General features: G+C 35.8%; 1 protein-coding gene across 1 annotated transcript in view; it reads left to right on the top strand.

Moving 5' to 3' along the window:
- The first annotated feature begins 39 nt into the window (after positions 1-39).
- The window catches only part of LOC131961834 (cyclic nucleotide-gated cation channel beta-3-like), a 25,178-nt gene continuing 335 nt past the window's right edge, over positions 40-24,882 (top strand). Inside the window, exons 1-16 of the mRNA XM_059326738.1 lie at positions 40-174; positions 1,622-1,676; positions 4,814-4,940; positions 11,864-12,024; positions 13,174-13,697; positions 14,588-14,638; positions 14,721-14,807; positions 14,905-14,969; positions 15,928-16,050; positions 16,910-17,051; positions 18,948-19,107; positions 20,372-20,469; positions 21,483-21,566; positions 21,744-21,862; positions 22,579-22,731; positions 24,166-24,304. Coding sequence (XP_059182721.1) covers positions 40-174; positions 1,622-1,676; positions 4,814-4,940; positions 11,864-12,024; positions 13,174-13,697; positions 14,588-14,638; positions 14,721-14,807; positions 14,905-14,969; positions 15,928-16,050; positions 16,910-17,051; positions 18,948-19,107; positions 20,372-20,469; positions 21,483-21,566; positions 21,744-21,862; positions 22,579-22,731; positions 24,166-24,304 — 2,223 coding nt within the window. The remainder of the gene's footprint in view (positions 175-1,621; positions 1,677-4,813; positions 4,941-11,863; positions 12,025-13,173; positions 13,698-14,587; positions 14,639-14,720; positions 14,808-14,904; positions 14,970-15,927; positions 16,051-16,909; positions 17,052-18,947; positions 19,108-20,371; positions 20,470-21,482; positions 21,567-21,743; positions 21,863-22,578; positions 22,732-24,165; positions 24,305-24,882) is intronic.

Consider the following 24,882-nt stretch of genomic DNA (forward strand, 5'->3'; position numbering starts at 1 on the left):
TTTACATAGAAAAGCACATGCACCTTTAGGTTTCTAGACATGTTTGGCAGGTTAAAGGGTCTCCTCGGTGGCCCACAAATGCCAGCAGCTTCAGGGACCCCTGACCCGGCTCCAGGTCCAGGTCCAGGTCCAGCTCCAGCTCCAGCTCCAGCTCCGGCTCCAGCTCCAGCCAAGGTAAATATAAATGTTCTTTATAAGCTGTGAGATATTTTTATTCATATCTACACTGTAAAAAAAAACTGTTTTTACGGTAAAAAAACGACAGCTGTGGTTGCCAGAACTTTACCGTAATAAATGCGGTGCAACTTTTTGTAACATTACGGTAAAAGCACTGTTGATTTCACGTTCAAGATTGCCCTTTTATTCCATATTTTACCGTAAAAAAAAAAGTTTTCCCATCAAAATAAACGCTGTTCTGCCATATAATTGACAAAAAAGATTTTACCATTAAATATTACAGTATATTTCTGTTAGAGATATGGTGTTGTGAGATATTGTGAGCTGTGAGATATTTTTATTCATATCTACACTGTAAAAAAAAAACTTGTTGTTTTTACGGTAAAAAACCGGCAGCTGTGGTTGCCAGAACTTTACCGTAATAAATGCGGTGCAACTTTTTGTAACATTACGGTAAAGCACTGTTGATTTCACGTTCAAGATTGCCCTTTTATTCCATATTTTACCGTAAAAAAAAAAAGTTTTCCCATCAAAATAAACGCTGTTCTGCCATATAATTGACAAAAAAGATTTTACCATTAAATATTACAGTATATTTCTGTTAGAGATATGGTGTTTAGTACATTTAACAGTGAGAAAAAGTATTTTTACAAAAAATAAATGCAAAAATGATGGCTTGTGTGTATATATATATATATATATATATTACAGTATATTTTTGCTATGAACATGGTGCCGGTGTATTTTACAGTGAAGTAATGTATTTTTTTATTTTTTTTTTATTGTAAAAAATACTGTTTTGGCTGATATATACATACACTGTGTTTCATTGTGACTGAAACTGAATTAACCCATTGATCATTATACGGTCTTTTACTGTCATGGTTTAGCAGTTTTTCACCGTAAAATCTACAGACATTTTTTACAGTGTAGCATCTCAAAGATTATTGGATTCTTCTGTGATGTTCTTACAAGCGTTCAATAGCTTTCTACTGTTCACTATGTGCCAGTAACAGCAGTAGCAGCCAAGACTGAAATCGAGCGTGACCACAAAAAAAAAAATGAAACATTGCATCCAGTCTGTAATAAATACAGCAACTTTGGTTACATTTATTTCCCCTAAGATCACAGCAGTGGCTTCTTATCTGTTCCCCCATCCATTCAATTGCTCAGTACTCTCGCCAACAAAGAATCAAATAAAATTGTTTCATTACACAGACCTCATTGAAATCGCTCATTACCCGACGGGCACTTTTAAATTCATTTCATCTCAAACACAGCCTGCTTTTAAAAGAGTCCATCAGGCAAGGGAGTGATTTGTCAAATGCTAAATTCACTTTTCTTTAAAAACGGCTCTCTAAATTAAAATGTCTCTCTAATGACCGTTGTTTGACTAATGAAGCTGAGCATCTGACTTTGAGGAAAATGTTGATTTGTCTTGTAGGAGGAGAAGCCAGCCGATAAGGAGAATGAGGCCAAGAAAGTGGACAAACCGCAGGGTAAGGCATCGTTCATTTAAGAGGCTGAAACGGCGCATTTAGAAACTGAATTATTGTACGGGCCTTTTTGTTTTGCTTTGTGCACTGCAAAAATGTTTATATGTATTTACGTTGCCATGTTTTTTCTTGTGTGGAAGCCCTGTTAATTGCATCTTAAAGGTGATATTTTCAGAAAATCTTTAGTTATTAATGGCTTAAATAAACTGCAAGTGTTTTGGTATTCTTATTGTAAATAACAGTGAGAATAAGTACACTGCAAAAAAGCCAACTTGTATTTTTTGGCCTAAAACAGTGATTTAAGTTGGTAAAACTTGGAAATATAAATTATTGACATTTAGGGCAATAATGTAAGTTAGCACAACAAAGGAAGCCAGTTGTCTGCTCAAAAACAAGTTGGTGAGTTGTTGTTACTTATATCTTTAAGTTGGGGTTCACAACAAGGGACAATAGTTCTGATAACTCTTATTTCTTTGTTGGGAAATTCGGTCATTAGTGAAAGCTAGCGGCTAACTGATGCTAGCGGCTAACTGATGCTAGCGGCTAACTGATGCTAGCGGCGCTGCTTGTTACAGCTACAAGAGTAGCCATTAGCGTATCAATGCTAACTCAAAATTGCGGTCGCAACATTAGCTGACAATCATAGCGGCGTTACAATCGTGCCAGAGAAATTCAGAGTTGAGCAAACTCAAAAACAAAACTTAAAATATTTAGTTTAATTGTCCAACTTAAAATTTTATCGAAGTTTGTTGCCTTGAAATTTTGAGTTCACCCAACTTTTCTTTTTTTGCAGTGTGGCAGATGGGCTTTCTTTCAAATTCAGTTCACTCTAAAGTCCTTTATATCCCTGCCTGTGGTTAACACTGTATGGTGGTATACTGGGTAGACTTACAGCTCAGTAATACAGTGTCACTTTCTGCTACAGGGACCTTTGCACATGCAAGCTCACCAATGACTGCAAAACATTTTTGATTTCATTCTGAACAAAAGTTGGAGAGTATTGTGTAGCTTCAAATGTCTTTAATCAGCTTTGTATGCCAAGATGTTGATTCATTTAAAAAATCCTATCATTAGGACAGAGAGGAACACAAATGACACACATTATATACACTACTGGTCAAAAGTTTTAGAACATGATGCAGTTTAATGTCTCAGTGTACTCTGAAATTAATGCACATTTGCAACATTTAAAATTCTTGATTCAGCATGATAGTGTTTTGAAAGTATAAAAAAAGATTCAAAATCACATTTTATGTTGGACTAAAGGACTAAAAAAAGACACAAAATGACTTAAAAAATACACAAAATGACCAAAACAAGACATAAAATGACTTACAAAGACATGAAAAGAATTCAAAAATGGACAAAATAGCCCAAGACTCCATAGAGTTAAGTTGTTAACCCATTTCTTGTTCCCTGAAAAAGGCCTACTTGTATAATTCTGAAATGTACATTATTTTCCAGTTTTGGTTAAGCTTACCTTTTTTTTATTTACCTCTGCAGTTCACCACTTACCTTTGGACCCTTTCAAGCTGTTCATTTGACTTGAACTGCTTGAATTTCAATAATAAACTGGAAAAATTGGGGTGTTCTAAAACTTTTGACCGGTAGTGTATATATATAAAAGGAAACTGCAAACATTGACTAAAACTTTGCAAAAACTGCACAACATTTTTTTTTTTCTCATTTGGGGGCTGTTCTGCTTTAAAGCTGATGCTCTTAACGGGATATGGAAACCGCCTTATCAAATAAATTCTGACATAATCATTTAACTGATATGACTGATCAGCTCTTTTCTGCTGTCTGCATCTTCCCAGTTAATATGTTAACTTGTCTTTGTCTCTGGACAGCATGAAACAATACAAGCTGACAGGACAGAACAATTAAAACTTGCTCAGTGTAACTAAATAATAACTAAATACTGGGCTGCAAGTCTACTTCTTTTCCTCTGTTTCCGGGCAGAGTACAGCCATGCGTAGCCTGCAGCAACACATTCCTTTATTGCCACATTTCAAAAGGTCACTTAAAATTGATTCGATAGTAGAATTTAAACTCTGCTATAGACCGCTGACAGATGTTGGTGTCCCTGCTTTCTGAGGTCTTTAAGATACTCAAATACATTTCAGGGACTTGTTGATTGTGTTGCTCTCAGTTTAGACATCTGAGACTCTCAGAGCAGATGCAGCGTCAAGCACAATGAGTGTGTCATCCATCTGGGTCATATTGCCCAACACAGCTGATTCTACAGTGCAAAAAAAGAAAAGTTGGGTGAACTCAAAATTCAAGGCAACAAACTTCAATAAAATTTTAAGTTGGACAATTAAACTAAATATTTTAAGTTTTGTTTTTGAGTTTGCTCAACTCTAAATTCAGATTTTTTGTCAACTCAACTGTAAGTTGTACTAACTTTTACATTGTAATAACTTTTAATCCTTACTTCTGCTAACTTCTGCAATGTGCTGAATTGGCACGATTGTGACGCCGCTATGAAATGTCAGCTAATGTTGCGACCACAATTTTGAGTTAGCATTGATACGCTAATGGCTACTCTTGTAGCTGTAACAAGCAGCGCTGCTAGCATCAGTTAGCCGCTAGCATCAGTTAGCCGCTAGTTTCCGCTAATGACAGAATTTCACCGCTTTCCCGCATTTCACACAAAGAAAATAAGAGTTATCAGAACTATTGTCCCTTGTTGTGAACCCCCAACTTAAAGATATAAGTAACAACAACTCACCAACTTGTTTTTGAGCAGACAACTGGCTTCCTTTGTTGTGCTAACTTACATTATTGCCCTAAATGTCAATAATTTATATTTCCAAGTTTTACCAACTTAAATCACTGTTTTAGGCCAAAAAATACAAGTTGGCTTTTTTGCAGTGTACTCTTACTTAATGTCTCTAAACAATCCTCTAGCTTTAACACACACATCTGGCCTTTTGGACATTATCAGTCTCATTCCTGACTTCCGTTCAGTCTATCCACACTGTGTCTGTCTCAGAGAGCATGTCTGTCTTTAACCAGTGCAGCACAGAGGACAAAACATGTAAAAGGACAGAAAAAGATCAAATTAGATTGAATTGCAAATATCAAGACTGAAAGGAGATGAAATATAATGATGATTTTTTTTTCTTTTTTGTCAGAAACAGCCCCAGGCTCCCTGCCCCAGCTCCTGCCCCAGCCCCAGCTCCTGCCCCAGCTCCTGCCCCAGCAGCAGCTCCTGCTCCTGCAGCAGCTCCAGCGAACCCTGGTCAAGCTGGACCTGAGGGGGTAAAGACCTGCACTCTTGGTACTTACTGACATTTTAACTGCAGGTGTGTGGGAAGTACCTGAGAGCAAAGACAATCTCCAAAATTCTTCAATAACACGAAAAAGTTGCTGGATTTGTCGCCAGTCGCTTTTTTGAAAAATATTCGCTAAGGGGGTCTGAAAAGTCTCTAAATATAGCAACAAAGTCGTGAAGTTGGCAACACTGCTTTGCCGGCTTTACAAATGGCGCATGTTGTTGTCGTTGTAGAGCAGTAGTTCTCAACCTTTTTGAGTCGAGACCCCCAATTGAAAATGCATGTTGTCCGCGACCCCCCGCTCACTGAACACAATCTCACAGATCACCCAAAAAAGAAACAAAATGACCAAAAAAAGACACAAAAAAGACTAAAAAAAGGCACAAATTGACCACAAAATGATTAAAAAAAAGACACAAAAATACCCAAAAAAGACACAAAATGATCAAAAAAGGCACAAATTGACCACAAAATGATTTTAAAAAATACACAATATAACCCAAAAGAGACTCAAAATGACCCAAAAAAGACACAAAACTTTGCGAACCCTGGTCAAGCTGGACCTGAGGGGTAAGACCTGCACTCTTGGTAGTTACTGACATTTTAATTGCAGGTGAGATGCATTGACAAGATGATATAAGCAGGGGCAATTAAAGAGAGTAGATGTAGTGTATTTATCCCCAGAGCATCCAAAACTCCACCTCAGCTTACCATAACACACACACCTGCCAAGACACTGACACCACAAACCAGTATTAAATTAATCACCCAATACACACTAATTAATCAGACTCCCTGGCACGATGCAGAGAGACAGAGAAAGCCCCTCAGAGATGAGCACAGCATGTGAGATCTTTATCCCCTGGTGCTACATGCATATTAAGGGGGGGATGACCTGAAAGTGGATTAAAAGCTTTTCAGCTTCTTAAGTTTAAGAAGCTCACCGGAGCTGCTTCTGGCCCAGCAACAAAAAAAACACCAAGGCCACATATTGGGCTGATCCTCATAGTTGTTAACACATATTACTTTTCCAAATGAAGATATATGTTGTAAATGTTCCATCAGCAGATTATAAAGGAGTAGAGTAGAGGGAGATGCTCTATATCAGGGGTGTCAAACTCAAATACACAATGGGCCAAAATGTAAAACTTCACGGGCCAACATTGAACAAATAAACCTTTTAATATATACCAAACATGTTTTGCTTTAACATTAAATATGGAACCAGCAACGCTTATAAACATACAATATATAACAAAATAGTGCAGACATGCAAAATCAAATTTCAAATAAAAAACACATCAATGTCATTAATTTATTAAATAAAAATTAAATAAAAATCGTATGCCTCTTTTCTATTTGCATCCTTCTGATTTAAATATCAAAATAAACTTTTTCAACAGGTTAATGCATTTAAAAATAAAAATAACAATAATAAATCTAGTATTAGCGGTAAATGTGCCGTATAATACTGGCGGGTCAGCTTTTATAGTACAATAATAAGATAATAATTTGATATTGGCTCGCGGGCCAAATAAAATTACACTGCGGGCCAAATTTGGCCCACGGGCCAGAGTTTGACACCCCTGCTCTATATGAAGCACAGTAACATGGGCAGATGGTTCAGCCTGAGTGACGTGTGGAGTAAATATCCTGTAGGTGTCAGGAACACAAAGGTGATGCTAATATACTGTACTTATACTCAGTATACTGTACTTATACTCAGTATACTGTACTTATACTCAGTATACTGAACTTATACTCAGTATACTGTACTTATACTCAGTATACTGAACTTATACTCAGTATACTGTACTTATACTCAGTATACTGTACTTATACTCAGTATACTGTGCTTATACTCAGTATACTGAACTTATACTCAGTATATTGTATTTATACTCAGTATACTGAACTTATACTCAGTATACTGTTCTTATACTCAGTATACTGAACTTATACTCAGTATACTGTTCTTATACTCAGTATACTGAACTTATACTCAGTATACTGTACTTATACTCAGTATACTGAACTTATACTCAGTATATTGTACTTATACTCAGTATACTGAACTTATACCCAGTATACTGTTCTTATACTCAGTATACTGTACTTATACTCAGTATACTGAACTTATACTCAGTATACTGTTCTTATACTCAGTATACTGTACTTATACTCAGTATACTGAACTTATACTCAGTATACTGAACTTATGCTCAGTATACTGAACTTATACTCAGTATACTGTACTTATACTCAGTATACTGTACTTATACTCAGTATACTGAACTTATACTCAGTATACTGTACTTATACTCAGTATACTGAACTTATACCCAGTATACTGTTCTTATACTCAGTATACTGTACTTATACTCAGTATACTGAACTTATACTCAGTATACTGTATTTATACTCAGTATACTGAACTTATACTCAGTATACTGTACTTATACTCAGTATACTGAACTTATACTCAGTATGCTGTACTTATACTCAGTATACTGAACTTATACTCAGTATGCTGTACTTATACTCAGTATACTGAACTTATACTCAGTATGCTGTACTTATACTCAGTATACTGAACTTATACTCAGTATACTGTACTTATACTCAGTATACTGTTGTATATGTTGTGAATACCCCCCCCCCCCCCCCCCCCCCCCCCACTCACACACAATAAAGAAGTGTGAATAAACATTTCCTTTGTAAAATGTAAAATCAAAAACTGTAATATTAATTAATTAATAAATGCAGGCTTTTCAAAATGCACTTCATCTTAAAATAGAAGAAGTTATCATTTTTCCAGCCTGTGTTATGGTGACGGGTTTGTGTTAGCTCCACGCTCATTTAAACTTGCTGCAATTTTTGTTAAACGTATCTCAAAATATAACATTTTCCCAACTGATCTTCTTTCTGCCTCTGATCCTGAGCCTGTCATCATCCTCTTTGCTCTTAAAAGTGGAAGCTTGTTCATAACTTTGTTGCATTATATTGAAACTGTGTTTCAGATTAATTCAAATGCGAGAGCTCATTGTTGTGATGGTGATTGTTTTATTATATGTGTGTTCTCATTTGAGCATGATTAAACATGCCGCCTTTAATATGGCTATAAAAACCTTTTTTTTTTTTATGGTGTAGGGGACTGGGGGTGTGTCAACCTGGTCACCTGCATCCATCAAGAAACTATTTCTTTTATTTGTTGGAACACTTTACCAACAAATGGCACAATGACACCTCTGCAGATCTTATTTTAGGGTATCTGAGTCTGACCTTTATCTATAAAACTTAATTTTATATTCTTGATAGATATAATATAATAGAAACGTGAACATTTGGATGCAGATGTCTAAACCTCCAAAATGACTATAAGTACAATTTAATACTAATGAAGTGTTTTTTCCCCCATTGTCTTCACATTTACACTCATTGCCAGTTTATTAGGTACACCTAGCCTAAACTGCTGCAGATAATCCTCCCTCCATGAAGGTTACAAGTTCAGTTTTTGTTAGATATGTGTTGATTCATTTTGGAGGATGCAGTTTGAGGTGTTTTTGTAATGTGTTGTAAAAAAATAGTGCAACCATCTGTCAATATAATGCAATACTATTCAACAGCATCCCAAACTGCAGACTGTACTTGAAATGACACGTTAGCGGGACAAAAAGCTGCAGCCTTCAGGGCAGATTAAGATTATGGAGGCTTCCTATCAGTGCTGTAAGTAATTGCCACCAGAGGGCAGACAGATTACTTTTTGGGAAAGGATGTTATTCACCTTTGAGTTGAGTCGTAACGGCCTCCAATGTCACTTTCTTTCTCCAAACTAATGTGAACACATCAGCATACATTAGCCAGAACCCTCTACATCCTGCAGTCTTAATGACGTTGTGGTTGGCTAGTATAAGAATGTTTTAATTGTTTTTGATTTTATAAAAGTGCTCAAGTTAAATATGTCCCATGCAGATTTTTAAGCTTAACCCTTTATCAGGCAAAGAACTATATTTGGTAACTTCAGGTAATATTTCGAGAAAAAAGTTGCAAATTTACTAGATCAAAGTGGCAAATCTGCACAAAAAAAGTTGCAGATTTACAAGAAAAAAGTGGGAAAACTTTTTTCTCCCAAATTCACCACTTTAACCCTTAATAGGACACTCATTGAAATACTTGCAAATTCCAAATTTCAACCCCAGAGAATATTGGAGGATATTACATACAGCCAGAATGTGTTAAAAAAAAAAAAAAAAAAAAACATACGAAAATAATATTTTGAGAAAAAAGTTTACAAGATTAAAGTGGCAAATCTACGAGAAAAAAATGCGTAGATTTATGAGATTTAAAGTGGTGAATCTGGGAGAAAAAAGTTGCTTTTCCCCCACTTTTTTCTTGTGAATCTGCAACTTTTTTTGTGCAGATTTGCCACTTTAAATCTCTTAAATCTGCAACTTTTTTCTTGTAGATTTGCCACTTTAAATCTCTTAAATCTGCAACTTTTTTCTTGTAGATTTGCCACCTTAAATCTCTTAAATCTGCAACTTTTTTCTTGTAGATTTGCCACTTTAAATCTCTTAAATCTGCAACTTTTTTCTTGTAGATTTGCCACTTTAAATCTCTTAAATCTGCAACTTTTTTCTTGTAGATTTGCCACTTTAAATCTCTGAAATCTGCAACTTTTTTCTTGTAGATTTGCCACTTTAAATCTCTTAAATCTGCAACTTTTTTCTTGTAGATTTGCCACTTTAAATCTCTTAAATCTGCAACTTTTTTCTTGTAGATTTGCCACTTTAAATCTCTTAAATCTGCAACTTTTTTCTTGTAGATTTGCCACTTTAAATCTCTTAAATCTGCAACTTTTTTCTTGTAGATTTGCCACTTTAAATCTCTTAAATCTGCAACTTTTTTCTTGTAGATTTGCCACTTTAAATCTCTTAAATCTGCAACTTTTTTCTTGTAGATTTGCCACTTTAAATCTCTTAAATCTGCAACTTTTTTCTTGTAGATTTGCCACTTTAAATCTCTTAAATCTGCAACTTTTTTCTTGTAGATTTGCCACTTTAAATCTCTTAAATCTGCAACTTTTTTTCTTGTAGATTTGCACTTTAAATCTCTTAAATCTGCAACTTTTTTCTTGTAGATTTGCCACTTTAAATCTCTTAAATCTGCAACTTTTTTCTTGTAGATTTGCCACTGTAAATCTCTTAAATCTGCAACTTTTTTCTTGTAGATTTGCCACTTTAAATCTCTTAAATCTGCAACTTTTTTCTTGTAGATTTGCCACTTTAAATCTCTTAAATCTGCAACGTTTTTCTTGTAGATTTGCCACTTTAAATCTCTTAAATCTGCAACTTTTTTCTTGTAGATTTGCCACTTTAAATCTCTTAAATCTGCAACTTTTTTCTTGTAGATTTGCCACTTTAAATCTCTTAAATCTGCAACTTTTTTCTTGTAGATTTGCCACTTTAAATCTCTTAAATCTGCAACTTTTTTCTTGTAGATTTGCCACTTTAATCTAGTAAATTTACAACTTTTTTCTCGAAATATTACCTGAAGTTACCAAATATAGTTCTTTGCCTGATTAAGGCTGTAACGGTGCAGTGGTGACACATTTCTAATGGTTTGATACCAATACATGTGGCTCCTTCCATCAGCTAGATGCACTGCTGGATTGTGTCCACTAGGGGGCGACATATGATCACAGATCAGTCTGTGCTGCTCACACAGACTGATTGTCAGCTGAGGCTTTCCACTAGAATTTAATTTCACAGTAGAAATGTTTTTATTTGACATGACAAATCATAATTGCTCCACTAAGCCATGTGTGAACAGCTAGGGAAGAGGATTGGGGCCAGGTAGGAAAACAATGTTCAATTGAAATAATGCAAGAAGGATTGTTTTTTTCATTATGCAGTTTGAGAAAAAAGTCAAAATGTCCAAAATAAAGTTGGAATACAATTTTCATACAGCAATAAGTCATCAGAGGAACATTGTTTTCTATCCGGTTAACAGTTAGGTAGACTGCAAGCTACAACCTGATTCATTTATTTTTTAAATCAATGTCATAAAATGAGCAATAACCTCAATATTTAAAGGTGTAGTAGCACTACATTTTATTGTACTAAGCTCAAAAAGTTGACTTAATCTTCTGCATTTCAACTTTTTTCTTAACATTTCAACTTTTTTCTTGACGTGCATAATGATTTTTTTTCCTCCTCTCATTATTTTTTTCTCCTACCTGGCCCTAATCCTCTTTAAAAAGCATTCTCTGTAGACATGAAAAAACAGATTGACGCCCCAGCTGCTGGTTTAACTGATTTTGGATTAAAGTGCTCATTAATTAATCCACAGAGTAGTGTGGTTAGTGTGTTGGAAACAAATTGCACAGATTCAAACCCCTCACATTCAGCTTTGTAGTTATACTTTAATGGTTTTAAGTACTTACATTTAAATTTAAACCTTCAATAACATATTAAGCCATTTGTAGGCAGTGGAAAAAAGCTGTGGACACAACACTTACATGTTAGCTTATGGACACTTGTTAGTTCACTACACTGCAAAAAAAGCCAACTTGTATTTTTTGGCCTAAAACAGTGATTTAAGTTGGTAAAACTTGGAAATATAAATTACTGACATTTAGGGCAATAATGTAAGTTAGCACAACAAAGGAAGCCAGTTGTCTGCTCAAAAACAAGTTGGTGAGTTGTTGTTACTTATATCTTTAAGTTGGGGTTCACAACAAGGGACAATAGTTCTGATAACTCTTATATCTTTGTTGTGAAATGCAGGAAAGCGATGAAATTCGGTCATTAGCGAAAGCTAGCGGCTAACTGACTGTTTTCCATTATTTTAGATTACAAATCTACAGATTGTTTGGCTAATTTTTCTGATATTTTTTTCCATCTCTAGACAAGAGGCCGAACCTCCTCCCCCTCTGCCCATCGTCATCAACAGATATTCAGACGATCAGCTCCGAGCCGTGGTCAAACTGATGAGAGAGAGACTTCAGCTCTACAAGGACAAAGTGATCGATCAATACGCTTCCTCCCCAGAGATCAGCCCTCCTGTCAGTGAGTACAAACACATTAGACATCTGAGGAAGAGGAGCTCTTTAGATGTGTTAGCTTCATATCATTGGTGCTTTATAAGCCAGCTATTCTCAACCTTGGGGTCGGGACCCCAATTGGGGTCGCCAAATCATTTTGGAAGTCAGCTCTGTCTCCACTGTGTTAATGTGTTTTAGTCTTTTTGGTCATTTAATGTCTTTTTTTGATAATTTTCTGTTTTAGTCATTTTGTGTCTTTTTTGGTGATTTTGTGTCTTTTTTTGGTCATTTTGTGGTCATTTTATGTCTTTTTTGGTCATTTTGTGTCTTTTTTTTTTGGTCAATTTTGTGTCTTTTTGGTCATTTTGTGTATTTTTTGGTCATTTTGTTTCTTTTATTGGTCATTTTGTGTTTTTTTTGGTCATTTTGTGTCTTTTTTGATAATTTTGTGGTCAATTTGTGTCTTTTTTGGTCATTTTGTGTCTTTCTTGATCATTTTGTGGTCAATTTGTGTCTTTTTTGGTCATTTTGTTTCCTTTTTTTGGTCATTTTGTGTCTTTTTTGATCATTTTGTGGTCAATTTGTGTCTTTTTTTAGTCATTTTGTGTGTCTTTTTTTGCTCATTTTGTGTCTTTTTTGGTCATTTTGTGTCTTTTTTTGGTCATTTTGTGTCTTTTTTTTGAACATTTGGTCAGCTGTCATGTGTTAATGTGTTTTAGTCTTTTTGGTCACTTAATGTCTTTTTTTGGTCATTTTGTGTCTTTTTTTTTGAACATTTGGTGGTCAAGTTGTCTTTTTTGGTCATTTTGTGTCTTCTTTGATTATTTTGTGGTCAATTTGTGTCTTTTTTGGTAATTTTGTTTCCTTTTTTTGGAAATTTTGTATCTTTTTTTAGCCATTTTGTGTCTTTTTGGTAATTTTGTTTCTTTTTTGGGTCATTTTGTGTCTTTTTTTTGAACATTTGGTGGTCAAGTTGTGTCTTTTTTGGTAATTTTGTTTCCCTTTTTTGGTCATTTTGTTTCTTTTTTGGGTGATCTGAACTGTGCGTGTGAGATTGTGTTCAGTGAGTGGGGGTCACAGACAACATGCATGTTAAATTGGGGGTCGCGACTCAAAAAGGTTGAGAACTACTGTTATAGGCCACACTCTCACAGTCTCACTGTTTTCCTTTCAGCACCTGTGCTGCGCAAAGACAACTATGCAAAAGTGATCGAGGAGAGGAAAAGGCAAGCAGAGGAGGACCGGATAAAGAAGGAAGAAGCTGACAAGAAGAAGAAAGAGGAGGCGGAGAAGAAAAAGAAGGAGGCTGAGCAGAAAAAGAAAGAAGAGGAGGAGAAAAAACAAGCAGAAGCTAAAGATGAGGAAAAGGAAAAGAAAAGCCTGAAAGTGAAGTTTACAGAAGCTGCCTGGCATTCAGTGGACGTTGTGCTGAAGCCGATCGAGGACAAGATGGACTCGGTGCTGGGGAACACCATCGACCCGTTCACAGACCGCCGCTACATCGCCTGGCTCAGCGTGGTCACGCTGGCCTTCAACTACAACACCTGGTTCGCTACGGCCCGCCTCTGCTTCCCTTACCACACGGAGTGGGCCGTCCCGGTCTGGTTCTCCCTGGATGTGCTGTCTGACATCATCTACCTGGTGGACTCCATCATCTTCCAGAGCCGCAAGCAGTTCGTCAAAGGAGGAGACATCATCGTAGGTCTAATATCCAACTGGCCCTGATACTGAGAATGATTGAAGATAACAAAATGAAAATTTAGCCTCATAGCATAATTGCCTAAGTAATTTTTTGGCCAAATTGTGATATCTGCCTAACTTTACTCTCCTACTACTGCTGCATCTTTCTGCCTTATTGCCTATGTTCTCAACCTATCAGAACACTTGTTAGAGTCCAAAATCACTTTCTTTTCTTTTTTTTTTTAAACATTTGTTTATTCATTTTTAGTGACATAACAAAATCAAGAGATGACATTACGAGAGTCAAAACAGTGTCAAGTGTAACGAGTAAAATAATAATAATAATAAAAATAATACATAAAATAAATATAAAATAATAAAATAAAAAATAAAATTAAATTAAATAAATAATTAAATAAATAAAAATGGAAGCGAACAACAAAATACACAGAACAAAACAAAAACACAAATAGGTCACCCACTGCTAAATAAAAGTCTAATAAAATGTTCACTTAAGCAGAGATAAATAAAAAACATTCCCAGCATGCTACAAAATCACACAAGAAAAACTGACAACTAGTAGAGAATCAGGGTGGTTCAAAATCACTTTCTGCCTTAGTCATCTCTGTGACTTAGGCATTTTTGATGCTACATACAAACCAAACTACATTATTTATATGTAAGAGAAAAATTGCCTTAGTCAGGGCATATTCTGCCTAAGTGACTTTTATCTGTTATGAAATCAATGTGTTTATTTTGTTATGCAAACTTGTTCTATTTGAACTTACTGTTACAATATCAATTAAAATACCAATGGGCTTACTAAAAATTGTGTTTTTTCTTGTTTTCCGAAAACGTTCAAATATGACTTAGGCAAATATGCTAACGATATATTCTCTTCCTTTTAGAAAGACAGAGTCGTGACAAAGATAAACTACAGGAATTCTGACAGATTCAAGGTATTGTTACTTGAGGGTTTTTTTTTTTTATATTTGGATGAACTCACCTCAGTGACATCACAGCTCTGTCTCTCCTCAACAGATCGACATGGTGTCCCTCATCCCATTCGACTTGCTCTACTTCCAGTTTGGATTCAAATCCATTTTCAGATTCAATCGTATGCTAAAGGTGACTTTTTTCCCCAAGAGTGACAGCATGAGGCAACTGATCAGTGGCTTTATTTCCTGTCCTTTCCTTGGCTGACATTCTCATCTTTATTCTCAAGGCAGATACATTTTTTGAGTTCAGCGATCGTCTAGAGAGCATCATGGCCAAGGCTTACATCTGGAGGTTAGTCCCATTAATAATCATACTTTTGTTATTATCATAAATGGATTATTTTTTCAGTAGTTCTCAACCTTTTTGAGTCGTGACCCCCAATTTAACATGCATGTTGTCCGTGACCCCCACTCACTGAACACAATCTCACACGCACAGTTCAGATCACCCAAAAAAGAAACAAAATGACCAAAAAAGACACAAATTGACCACAAAATGATCAAAAAAGACACAAAATGACCACAAAATGATCAAAAAAGACACAAAATGACCAAAAAAGACACAAATTGACCAGAAAATGATTAAAAAAAAGACACAAAATGACCAAAAAAGACACAAAATCAAAAAAGACATAAAATGACTAAAAAAAGACACAAATTGACCACAAAATGACTAAAAAAAGACACAAATTGACCACAAAATGATAAAAAAAGACACAAAATGAGCAAACAAAGACACAAAATGATCAAAAAAGACACAAAATGACCAAAAAAGACACAAAATGATCAAAAAAAGACACAAAAGGACCAAAAAAGACACAAAATGATCCAAAAAGACACAAAATGACCAAAAAAGACACAAATTGACCACAAAATGATCCAAAATGACCAAAAAAAGGAAACAAAATGACCAAAAAAGACACAAATTGACCACAAAATTATCAAAAAAGACACAAAATGACCCAAAAAAAAAGACATTAGGTGACCAAAAAGACCCCAATTGGGGTCTCGACCCCAAGGTTGAGAACAGCTGGTCTATAGAGCATCATGGCCAAGGCTTACATCTGGAGGTTAGCCCCATTAATAATGATACTTTTGTTATTATCATAAATGCATATTTTTTTAAAAAGACCTGAAAGCTCAGGAAGGACAACTTCCCCCTTTTACTTCATTAAGACGTGGAGAAAAAAAGACCACATACAGAGAAAGAGACAATGAGAGGAGAAATTAAATCTTTTCTGTTCCATCAGAGTGATTCGGACCATCGGGTATCTCCTCTTCGCTCTCCACGTCAACGCCTGCTTCTACTACGTAGCTTCAGAGTACCAGGGCATCGGGGGAACTAAATGGGTCTACTCGGGTCTGGGCAGTGCGTAAGTACAAAACCTTTATATTCCTGCTTGTGTTGCTGTTTCTCCTGATTGTGCACTCCTAAAAATATGATCTATTAGTGCTTATTCTCACTGTTATTTACAATAAGAATACCAAAACACTTGCACTTTATTTAAGCCATTAATAACAACGATTTTCTGAAAATATCACCTTTAACCCTTTGATGCACAACATATGGACACTTCTAATGCGCAACATGGGTCAAAAATGACTCATTCATCCAAATTTGATTTAAAATTAAATGACCTAATACTATAATAATAGTAATCCGTTTCAAATAGTTACTTTTCACACTCATATATTTAATATATTTAACATGTTTATGTATCATTTTGTCACACATACAGTGTATCTGGAAGGTTTTCACAGCGCTTCACTTTTTCCACATTTTTTTATGTTTCAGCCTTATTCCAAAATTGATTAAATTCATTTTTCCTTAAAAATATACACACAATACCCCCATAATGACATTTTTTGACCCATGTTGTGCATTAGAAGCGTAGTGATAAAAAAAGGGTTTTTATTCAAAAAGTAACAAATGAAAAACAAAAAATTAGAATGTATGATGATCAAAAACAAGTTGATTGAGGAAAACCTGGAATACTGAATGATGAAATTAATTTATTGCAAAAATATTGAAAATTAAAACCTCAGTCGGGTCACTTTAGACCCATGTTGTGCATCAAAGGGTTAAGATGCAATTAACAGGGCTTCCACACAAGAAAAAACATGGCAACATAAATACCAAACACAACACAGTGATTGCAATTGAGTTGTCTCCACGCTGAGAGATCAAAAACCCAACATGTTTTGTGTTTTCCGTCTCTGCTGCTGCTGCAGTTACCTCAGCTGCTTCTTCTATGCAGAGAAGTCCCTGCTGCTGATCGCTGAGTTGCCTATTCCAGAATCCATGTTCGGACAGATCTTTCAGATGACAAACTACCTTTTTGGGGCATTCTTTATGTCCGTCATTCTTGGCCAGGTAGTTTATTTGTAATATTTTTTATTCCTATTTTTTTTTTCCTTTCTTCTTTCTTCTTATTTTTCTATTTTAATGAACATGCTTTTGGATTTTTTTTTTTTTGTCTTCTGTCAATTAGTTTTTGGAAAACTTTGCAGCAAGACATCAAGGGAATCACACTTGAAAAATGGGCAAATTTACACTGATTCTCCTGAATCACATGCCAACACAAACATCTACACTCAAAAAAATAACTTGTTCCCAGAACAAAATAAAATTATGGAAATAATTTCCACCTAAATAAAATGCTTTAATTTGCGAGAAACAATTTAGTTGAGTGAACAAAATGTAAATATGTTGGGTCAACATGATGTATTTGTGTTGCTGTTAATTAATTACCAGGTCAGTCCAACTAGATTTGTAAGGGTAATTGTAACATACGAACATAATTTTCTTGGGCCATTTAAACGTGTATGACATTATTAAGAGTTACTTTATTTAATAGGGTAGTCACAACTACTTTTTAAAATAGTGCAGGACATGAATTAATTGTGCTGAGCCAACAAAACAAAGTTAGGTTGAAGTGGTTTAGCCTAAAAGATTACCTTTATCATATGAAAATGAACATAATAGTAATTATTCAGAAAATAAAGAATTTTTAGACAGCGTATTATATTCAGCAATTTAATTAGGTTGTTTTAACATAAAGTATTCTAGTACATTTTAAAGTGTTGCATTTTATGCTAAAACTACATGTTTTAAAACTGTTCAACCACAAAACATCATTTTATTTAGTAGAAGCTACATGTTAGACTAAGGAGAAGGTGACAGACACCCAGTTTGCTTTTTTTGAGTGTAATGCGGTCCAAAAAACAGGCCAATTATTGATCAGGTGTTGCTGCTGCCACGTCCCTCTAACAGCCCAAACTCTCCACAGGTACCTGCGTTGTTACTACTACGCTGTCCGCAGTTTGATCAACATCGGGGGTCTTAATGAACCTCATACCGTCTTTGAGATTACCTTTCAGATGACTAACTTTTTCGTGGGCGTCTTTGTGTTCTCCAGTTTGATTGGCCAGGTAACAGAGAGACATTCAGCCCATAGCATGAAGTCCCAGCATGCCCTCTTCCTCAGGAAACCTGATAGAAATTAGCACCTCTAAATTAGCGTGTCTTTTTGAACCTGGTCTCACAGAAATCCGTGAAATAGCCACGGATTTCGCTTAACTCAAAATCCGTGGAATAGCCACGGAATCGCTCAAATTTCCGTGAAACTGACACGGATTTCGACAGTCATATCCCGTGGCTATTGGTTTGTTCCAAGTCACGTGACTTTCAAGGTCCCAGCGGTCAGAACAAAAAACATGGCGGACAGTTTTCTCATTTTTAGTGAAAAATCAATATTTTGACTTAATTTCTGCATAAAAATGGATTTTGAACACATTTCTAGCGAGAAATATATGTTTTATTTTCTAAATATTCACTCAGTGAATGTACATAATCACTTTGTATGTTGGAATAGCCACGGGATATGACTGTCATTAACTTGCATTGTAGCCAAATCCGTGTCAGTTTCACGGAAATTTGAGCAATTCTGTGGCTATTCCACGGATTTTGACTTAAGCGAAATCCGTGGCTATTTCACGGATTTCTGTGAGACCATGTTGGTCTTTTTCCACGTGTCTCGTTAATGTAGTGACGTAGTACCAGATGAATTACACCTGTCGTGTTAAAAATGACCATCAGTAATCTTACTATAATTGTTTCACCAACACTCCATCATTCGTTACTTCAACTGTTCCCTGTGGAGTCTTGACTGCACTAAATGTAGCATTTTAACAACAAAAGCAGAATTTGTCCAATGGAATCAAGTTTTCCTGGGTTCATGTATTCATTCTCTCTGTCACTGTGACTCAGATGAGAGACGTCATTGGTGCAGCCACTGCAGGACAGACCTACTTCCGATCCAACATGGACGGCACCGTGGCCTACATGGTGACCAACCACATCCCCTATCTGGTCCAGAACCGAGTCCGCACCTGGTACACCTACACCTGGGACGCTCAGGGCATGCTGGGTCAGTACCACTGGACACAGTTTGGTTTTTAAGCTGCTTTAGACCAGCTATTCTCAACCTTGGGGTCCCAACCCCAATTGGGGTCGCGAGATGATTTCTGGGGGTCGCCAAATTATTTTGGAAGTCAGCTCTGTCTCCACTGTGTTAAAGTGTTCATGTGTTAATGTGTTTTAGTCTTTTTGGTCACTTAATGTCTTTTTTTGATCATTTTCTGTTTTTTTAGTCATTTTGTATCTTTTTTGGTGATTTTGTGTCTTTTTTGGTCATTTTGTGGGTTTTTTTGGTGATTCTGTGTCTTTTTTTGGTCAATTGTGTCTTTTTCTTATCATTTTGTGGTCAATTTGTGTCTTTTTTGGTCATTTGGTTTCCTTTTTTTGGTCATTTTGTGTCTTTTTTAGTCTTTTTTTTGTGGTGATTTTGTGTCTTTTTTTGGTCATTTTGTGTCTTTTTTGGTGATTTTGTGTCATTTTTTTGTGATTTTGTGTTTTTTTTTGTGATTTTGTGTCTTTTTTTGGTCAATTTTGTGGTCATTTTGTGTCTTTTTTTGGTCATTTGTGTCTTTTTTTATCATTTTGTGGTCAATTTGTGTCTTTTTGGTCATTTTGTTTCCTTTTTTTGGTCATTTTGTGTCTTTTTTGGTCATTTTTGTCTTTTTTTGGTCATTTTGTGTCTTTTTTTGGTCATTTTGTGTCTTTTTTGGTGATTTTGTGTCTTTTTTTGGTGATTTTGTGGGTTTTTTGGTCATTTTGTGTCTTTTTTTGGTCATTTGTGTCTTTTTTATCATTTTGTGGTCAATTTGTGTCTTTTTTTGGTCATTTTGTTTCCTTTTTTTCGTCATTTTGTGTCTTTTTTGGTGTTTTTGTGTCTTTTTTTGTGATTTTGTGTTTTTTTGGTGATTTTGTGTCTTTTTTTAATCATTTGTGTGTGAGATTCTGTTCAGTGAGCGGGGGTCGTGGACAACATGCATGTTAAATTGGGGGTCGCGACTCAAAAAGGTTGAGAACTACTGCTTTAGAAAGCCTCAAGAACCTTCTTTATTCATCTGTAAAAACGATTGAAAAGGTTTTGACACATGAATATTTCTTTTTGTCAGGAAGTGTTTATTGTTGTAATACCTTTTTTATCCACTAGAGGCTGAAGTGCACCCTATGTTCTTCGACTAAAAACAGTAACATTAATTATATCACCTGAAAAAAATGGCAGGACTTTGTCTGTTGCTCCAGTCTGATGTGACTTTCCTGTTTCATCATCATGTCCTCTCCAGATGAGTCTGAGCTGCTGGATAAGATGCCTCTGGTGATGAGAACGGCCATTGCTGTGGACATCAACCTGACAACCTTCCAGAAGATTGATCTTTTCAAGGTACCTTTTTGAGTCACCATGAATGCAGACAAACAGGCAAACAGCAGTCAATTAACCCATTAAGGCCTAAGGCGCCTGGGAAAAAATGCCTGGAAAACCTCTGGGCGATTTTCAAATGAAGTTTTTCTGGAAATTCAACACCTACTAAATAATAGATTTTTCAGCCTCTGTAGCAGATAGAAATGAAATTCAAAAAGTATTTGAGAGCTTATACCCGTGGCTTTCATACAAAGTTGAGTTTATTTGTCCAAACCTTCAATAAAGTTTTTTTAAAAATCAACAAACTCAGCAAATGTTACATTTGACTGAATAAAAAATCCTATGCATAATACTAATACATGCCCATTAGCAAGATGCTAACATGATATGACCATTGGAAGAACATAGTTCTCATTAGCCTACTGTAATAAAAAAATAATAATAATAATAAATAATAATAATACATTTTATATATTGCACTTTTCAGGGTACTCAACGACGCATAAAGTAATATAAGACATAAACAGTCATGATTTCTTATATCATCATCACAATCAATTATTATTAATATTAATATATTATTAATAATATCATTATTATCTCCAGATGGCCACAAATCTGTCTGTTCTTTGGTGAAAATATGTCGTCTAAAAACGTATTCCTCATCCATAAATGCCGGTCGATTGGTTCCGAGGGTTCAAAGTCCGGATCAGCAATAAAATCATCGGCGCTGTTTTCATCAGATCTCTTACGTCACTTCCTGCTGAGCTCCTCCGCTATAGTCGTCTTCCTCCATGATTTATAAGTTCTGGAAAAGTCCCATGATGCATTGCGACACTCCCACATGTATTCTGATGCATTTCATTGGCCAAGAGACCGAAAATAGGTGGAAAAAAATACAAATACTACAAAATGACATATCCGCTGTCCCGGCCTTAATGGTAGAGTGACGCAACAGCGCTCCCGGTTTTAATGGTAGAAATGCGGTAATGCTTTCCCAGCATAAATGGATTAAATCTAGTTATTGTCCACAGGGCTGCGACCAGCAGATGTTGGTGGACATGTTGCTGAGGCTCAAGTCTATCATCTATCTACCTGGAGACTTTGTTGTGAAGAAAGTGAGTTCACATTCTTATCATATCAGAACCATCCTGGAATTGAGCTTTTATATTTGAATCTGTATCATCATTTAAAACACTAGAAGTATAATCTTTGTGTAAATCTCTACTTCCAGTTCTTTCTGTGCAGTATTTGCTAAGTTTCTGCATGTGAATATGACTTTGTCCTTCCTGCAGGGGGACATCGGTAAAGAGATGTACATCATTAAAAGTGGAGCGGTGCAGGTGGTGGGAGGGCCTGACAACAGTATTGTGTTCGTCACACTGAAGGCTGGCTGTGTGTTTGGAGAAATCAGGTGAGAGGAAGTTGACCCTTTATTACTGTCAGAGCGAATACACATCTGAGGAAAGAAATCTATAGGATTATACATTCAAATTTTCACACTTTGATAAACATCAGTAGAGATGTTATCAGGGTTCGTACGGTCATGAAAAACCTGGAAAAGTTATGGAAATTGAAAATGCAATTTCTAGGTCCTTGAAAAGTTATTGAAAAATAAAATCCTCTGTATGGTTTTGGAAAAGTCATTGAAATATTGCTGGATAATATTTAGAATGTGTAAAATAGGCAGAATTCTTATGCATTAGTATTTCTTAAGCAGGTGTCAAGTAACCTAACCTGGAACATGTTTCAAACACTGCACGTGACTTGGCTGTAGCGCGAATAAAATTTCAGTCAGAAGATTTTTTTTTAAACTTTAATCCATGTAAATGTGTGTTAATAAGAATTCAAATTGCAAATAAAACATAGCAAGGTGTATCAAAATGTGTCGGTGGTTTGATTTAGAGGCACCGACCACACTGTCTGACTGAAATGCGTTAATTTTTTGGTCTTGAAAATTAATTGAAAGGTTATGGAGAAGTCATTGAAAAGTTATGGAAAACCATTGCTAAAAAAGTGTACGAACCCTGTGTTATATATGCAACAATGTGATGCTCCTAATTAAAAGTTTATACATTTAAATCCCCAAAAAAGAACACTGTCAGACATGAAATGTTTTGTCTTCCTCAGTCTGCTGCAGTCGTCCAAAGATGGAGGGAACAGGCGGACAGCTAACGTCAAAGCCTACGGCTTCGCTAACCTTTTTGTCCTGGAGAAGAAAGACCTGTTTGACATCCTGGTCCACTACCCAGAGTCTCAGAAGGTGTTGGCCAGGAAGGGCAAGTGAGTCAGAGCCTGCAGACAAACATCTGATTCATGATGTGCAAAAATTCTCAGAGCTGCTGCACCAAGTCAAGAGGGTGGTGATGCAAGAAACAGCATCAATTACATTGAAGAAAACATGCTTACATTTTTCTCAGTGCACACATTTATTTATTTACCATCTTTATGAGGGGTAGGAGGGGATAATCCAGTTCAGACTGTACCAGTCTACGTACAGTCTAAATTTGAAAAAGAGCAGTGAAATCTGCTTTTATTTGATTTTCATTAATAGAATAAAGCTTTCATAAATCAGAAACTGTTTTTAAAGTGCCATTTTAAAATAATCTTGTCCAGATTAGAACAGTCTAGGTAGAGTGGTTTTCTATCTGTGGTATTCTATACTTTATTGTTTTTAAACACATTAACAATACAAAACACAGAAACAGAACACCCCCCCATCCCGACAGCTATACAAAGTAAATAAATAAATACAGTTCTAGTTTGTCTCCAGTCCGCAATAGGCACTCATGATCGCCAAATCGCAGATTTTTCAGATCTGCAGGTATATAATCAAGAAAGGGTGTCCAAACAATTAAAAACAATTCGTCCTTGCCCGTTACAGCAGCTTGTAATCTTTCATGAGGGAGGATATCAAAGATCTCCCTGTACCAAAGGGTGACACTAGGTGGAAGGGTTTTGATCCAGTTTTTTAATAAACACTTTCGAGCAACGAGAAGGAGTTTATCAAGGAGCTTATGATGTGACACAGTGAGATGTAAGTCCCTAGAGGAAAACCCCAGGGTCTTTCTTAATTTGTATTTTAAATATCCCACTGACCACCTTTGAAATAAGTGACCAAAATCTGGAGATTAGTTTACATTTCCAAAAGAAATAGAAATACGTCCCCCTTTCTCAGTTGCACTTAGTACACAGAGGAGATATAAGTGTTTTTTGCTTAATGTTGCTTATTGTTTTTTTAGTGCGTTAATCAGTGCATTAATCTTGTGTGGATCTAACCTGGCTCCTGGTCTCTGGTAGTATTTTTTGCTTTAAGATTGCTTATTGTTTTTGCTTAAGGTTGCTTATTGTTTTTGCTTAAGGTTGCTTATTGTTTTTTGCCTAAGATTGTTTCTCTGCTTGCTGAGGCTTTATGCTTTATTTGTTTGGTTTAGTTTAAAGTTAAGTTCAGTTTTCAGAGCCCCACTGCTAAGCTATTTTACCTGTTGATTGGCTATTTAGTGGCTTTTGTTTACAAGTATCTGGGAGTGGCCAGTCCCTTTACGGGACTAAAGTGGTCAATTTTGTTTAAAATAACAAGAGTAATATGCAGCCTGTGAAGTATCTTACTGAGTTTCTCTCAGCTGGTTACAAGTAGATGTGGATGTGGACCTTATGTTCATTAATTCTATCAGCATCAGCAGGTGTTCAGCAGCTTCTCTGTTTCTGTTTCTGCAGGAAACTGATGAAGGCGAAGGGTCCCGCTGCAGCTAAAGCAGAGGAGGAGAAGAAGAAAGGACTGGCGCTGTTCGGACCCAAACCTCCCACGCCCAAACTGCTGCGTGCTGTTGGAGGAAACTTTATGAGCAAACTGAAGGTAACACTTTATTTATGTTCTACAGCAGTAGTTCTCAACCTTTTTGAGTCGCAACCCCCAATTTAACATGCATGTTGTCAGTTGATACGACGAATTTTGGACAAATAATGAAGCAGACAACAACTAAAACACCTCTCTGTCTGTGCATTTATATATATTTTTTAGATTTTATGACACAAAATGATCAGAAAAAGACACGAAATGACCACAAAAAGACACAAATTGACCAAAAAACAAACAAAATGAACAAAAAAGGACACAAAATGATCAAAAAAAAACCAAAATGGCCCAAAAAACAAACAAAATGACCAAAAAAGACACAAAATGGCCCAAAAAACAAACAAAATGACCAAAAAAAAAGACACAAAATGACCAAAAAAGACACAAAATGACAAAACAAAACACAAAATGACCAAAAAAAGACACAAAATGACTAAAAAAACACACAAAATGACCAAAAAAAGGAAACAAAATGACCAAAAAGACACAAAATAATTTTAAAAAATGACACAAAATGACCTAAAAAGACACAAAATGACCAAAAAAAAGACACAAAATGACCAAAAAAAGACATTAAG

This window comes from Centropristis striata, chromosome 23 (assembly GCF_030273125.1).
Source record: "Centropristis striata isolate RG_2023a ecotype Rhode Island chromosome 23, C.striata_1.0, whole genome shotgun sequence".
Lineage (NCBI taxonomy): Eukaryota > Metazoa > Chordata > Actinopteri > Perciformes > Serranidae > Centropristis > Centropristis striata.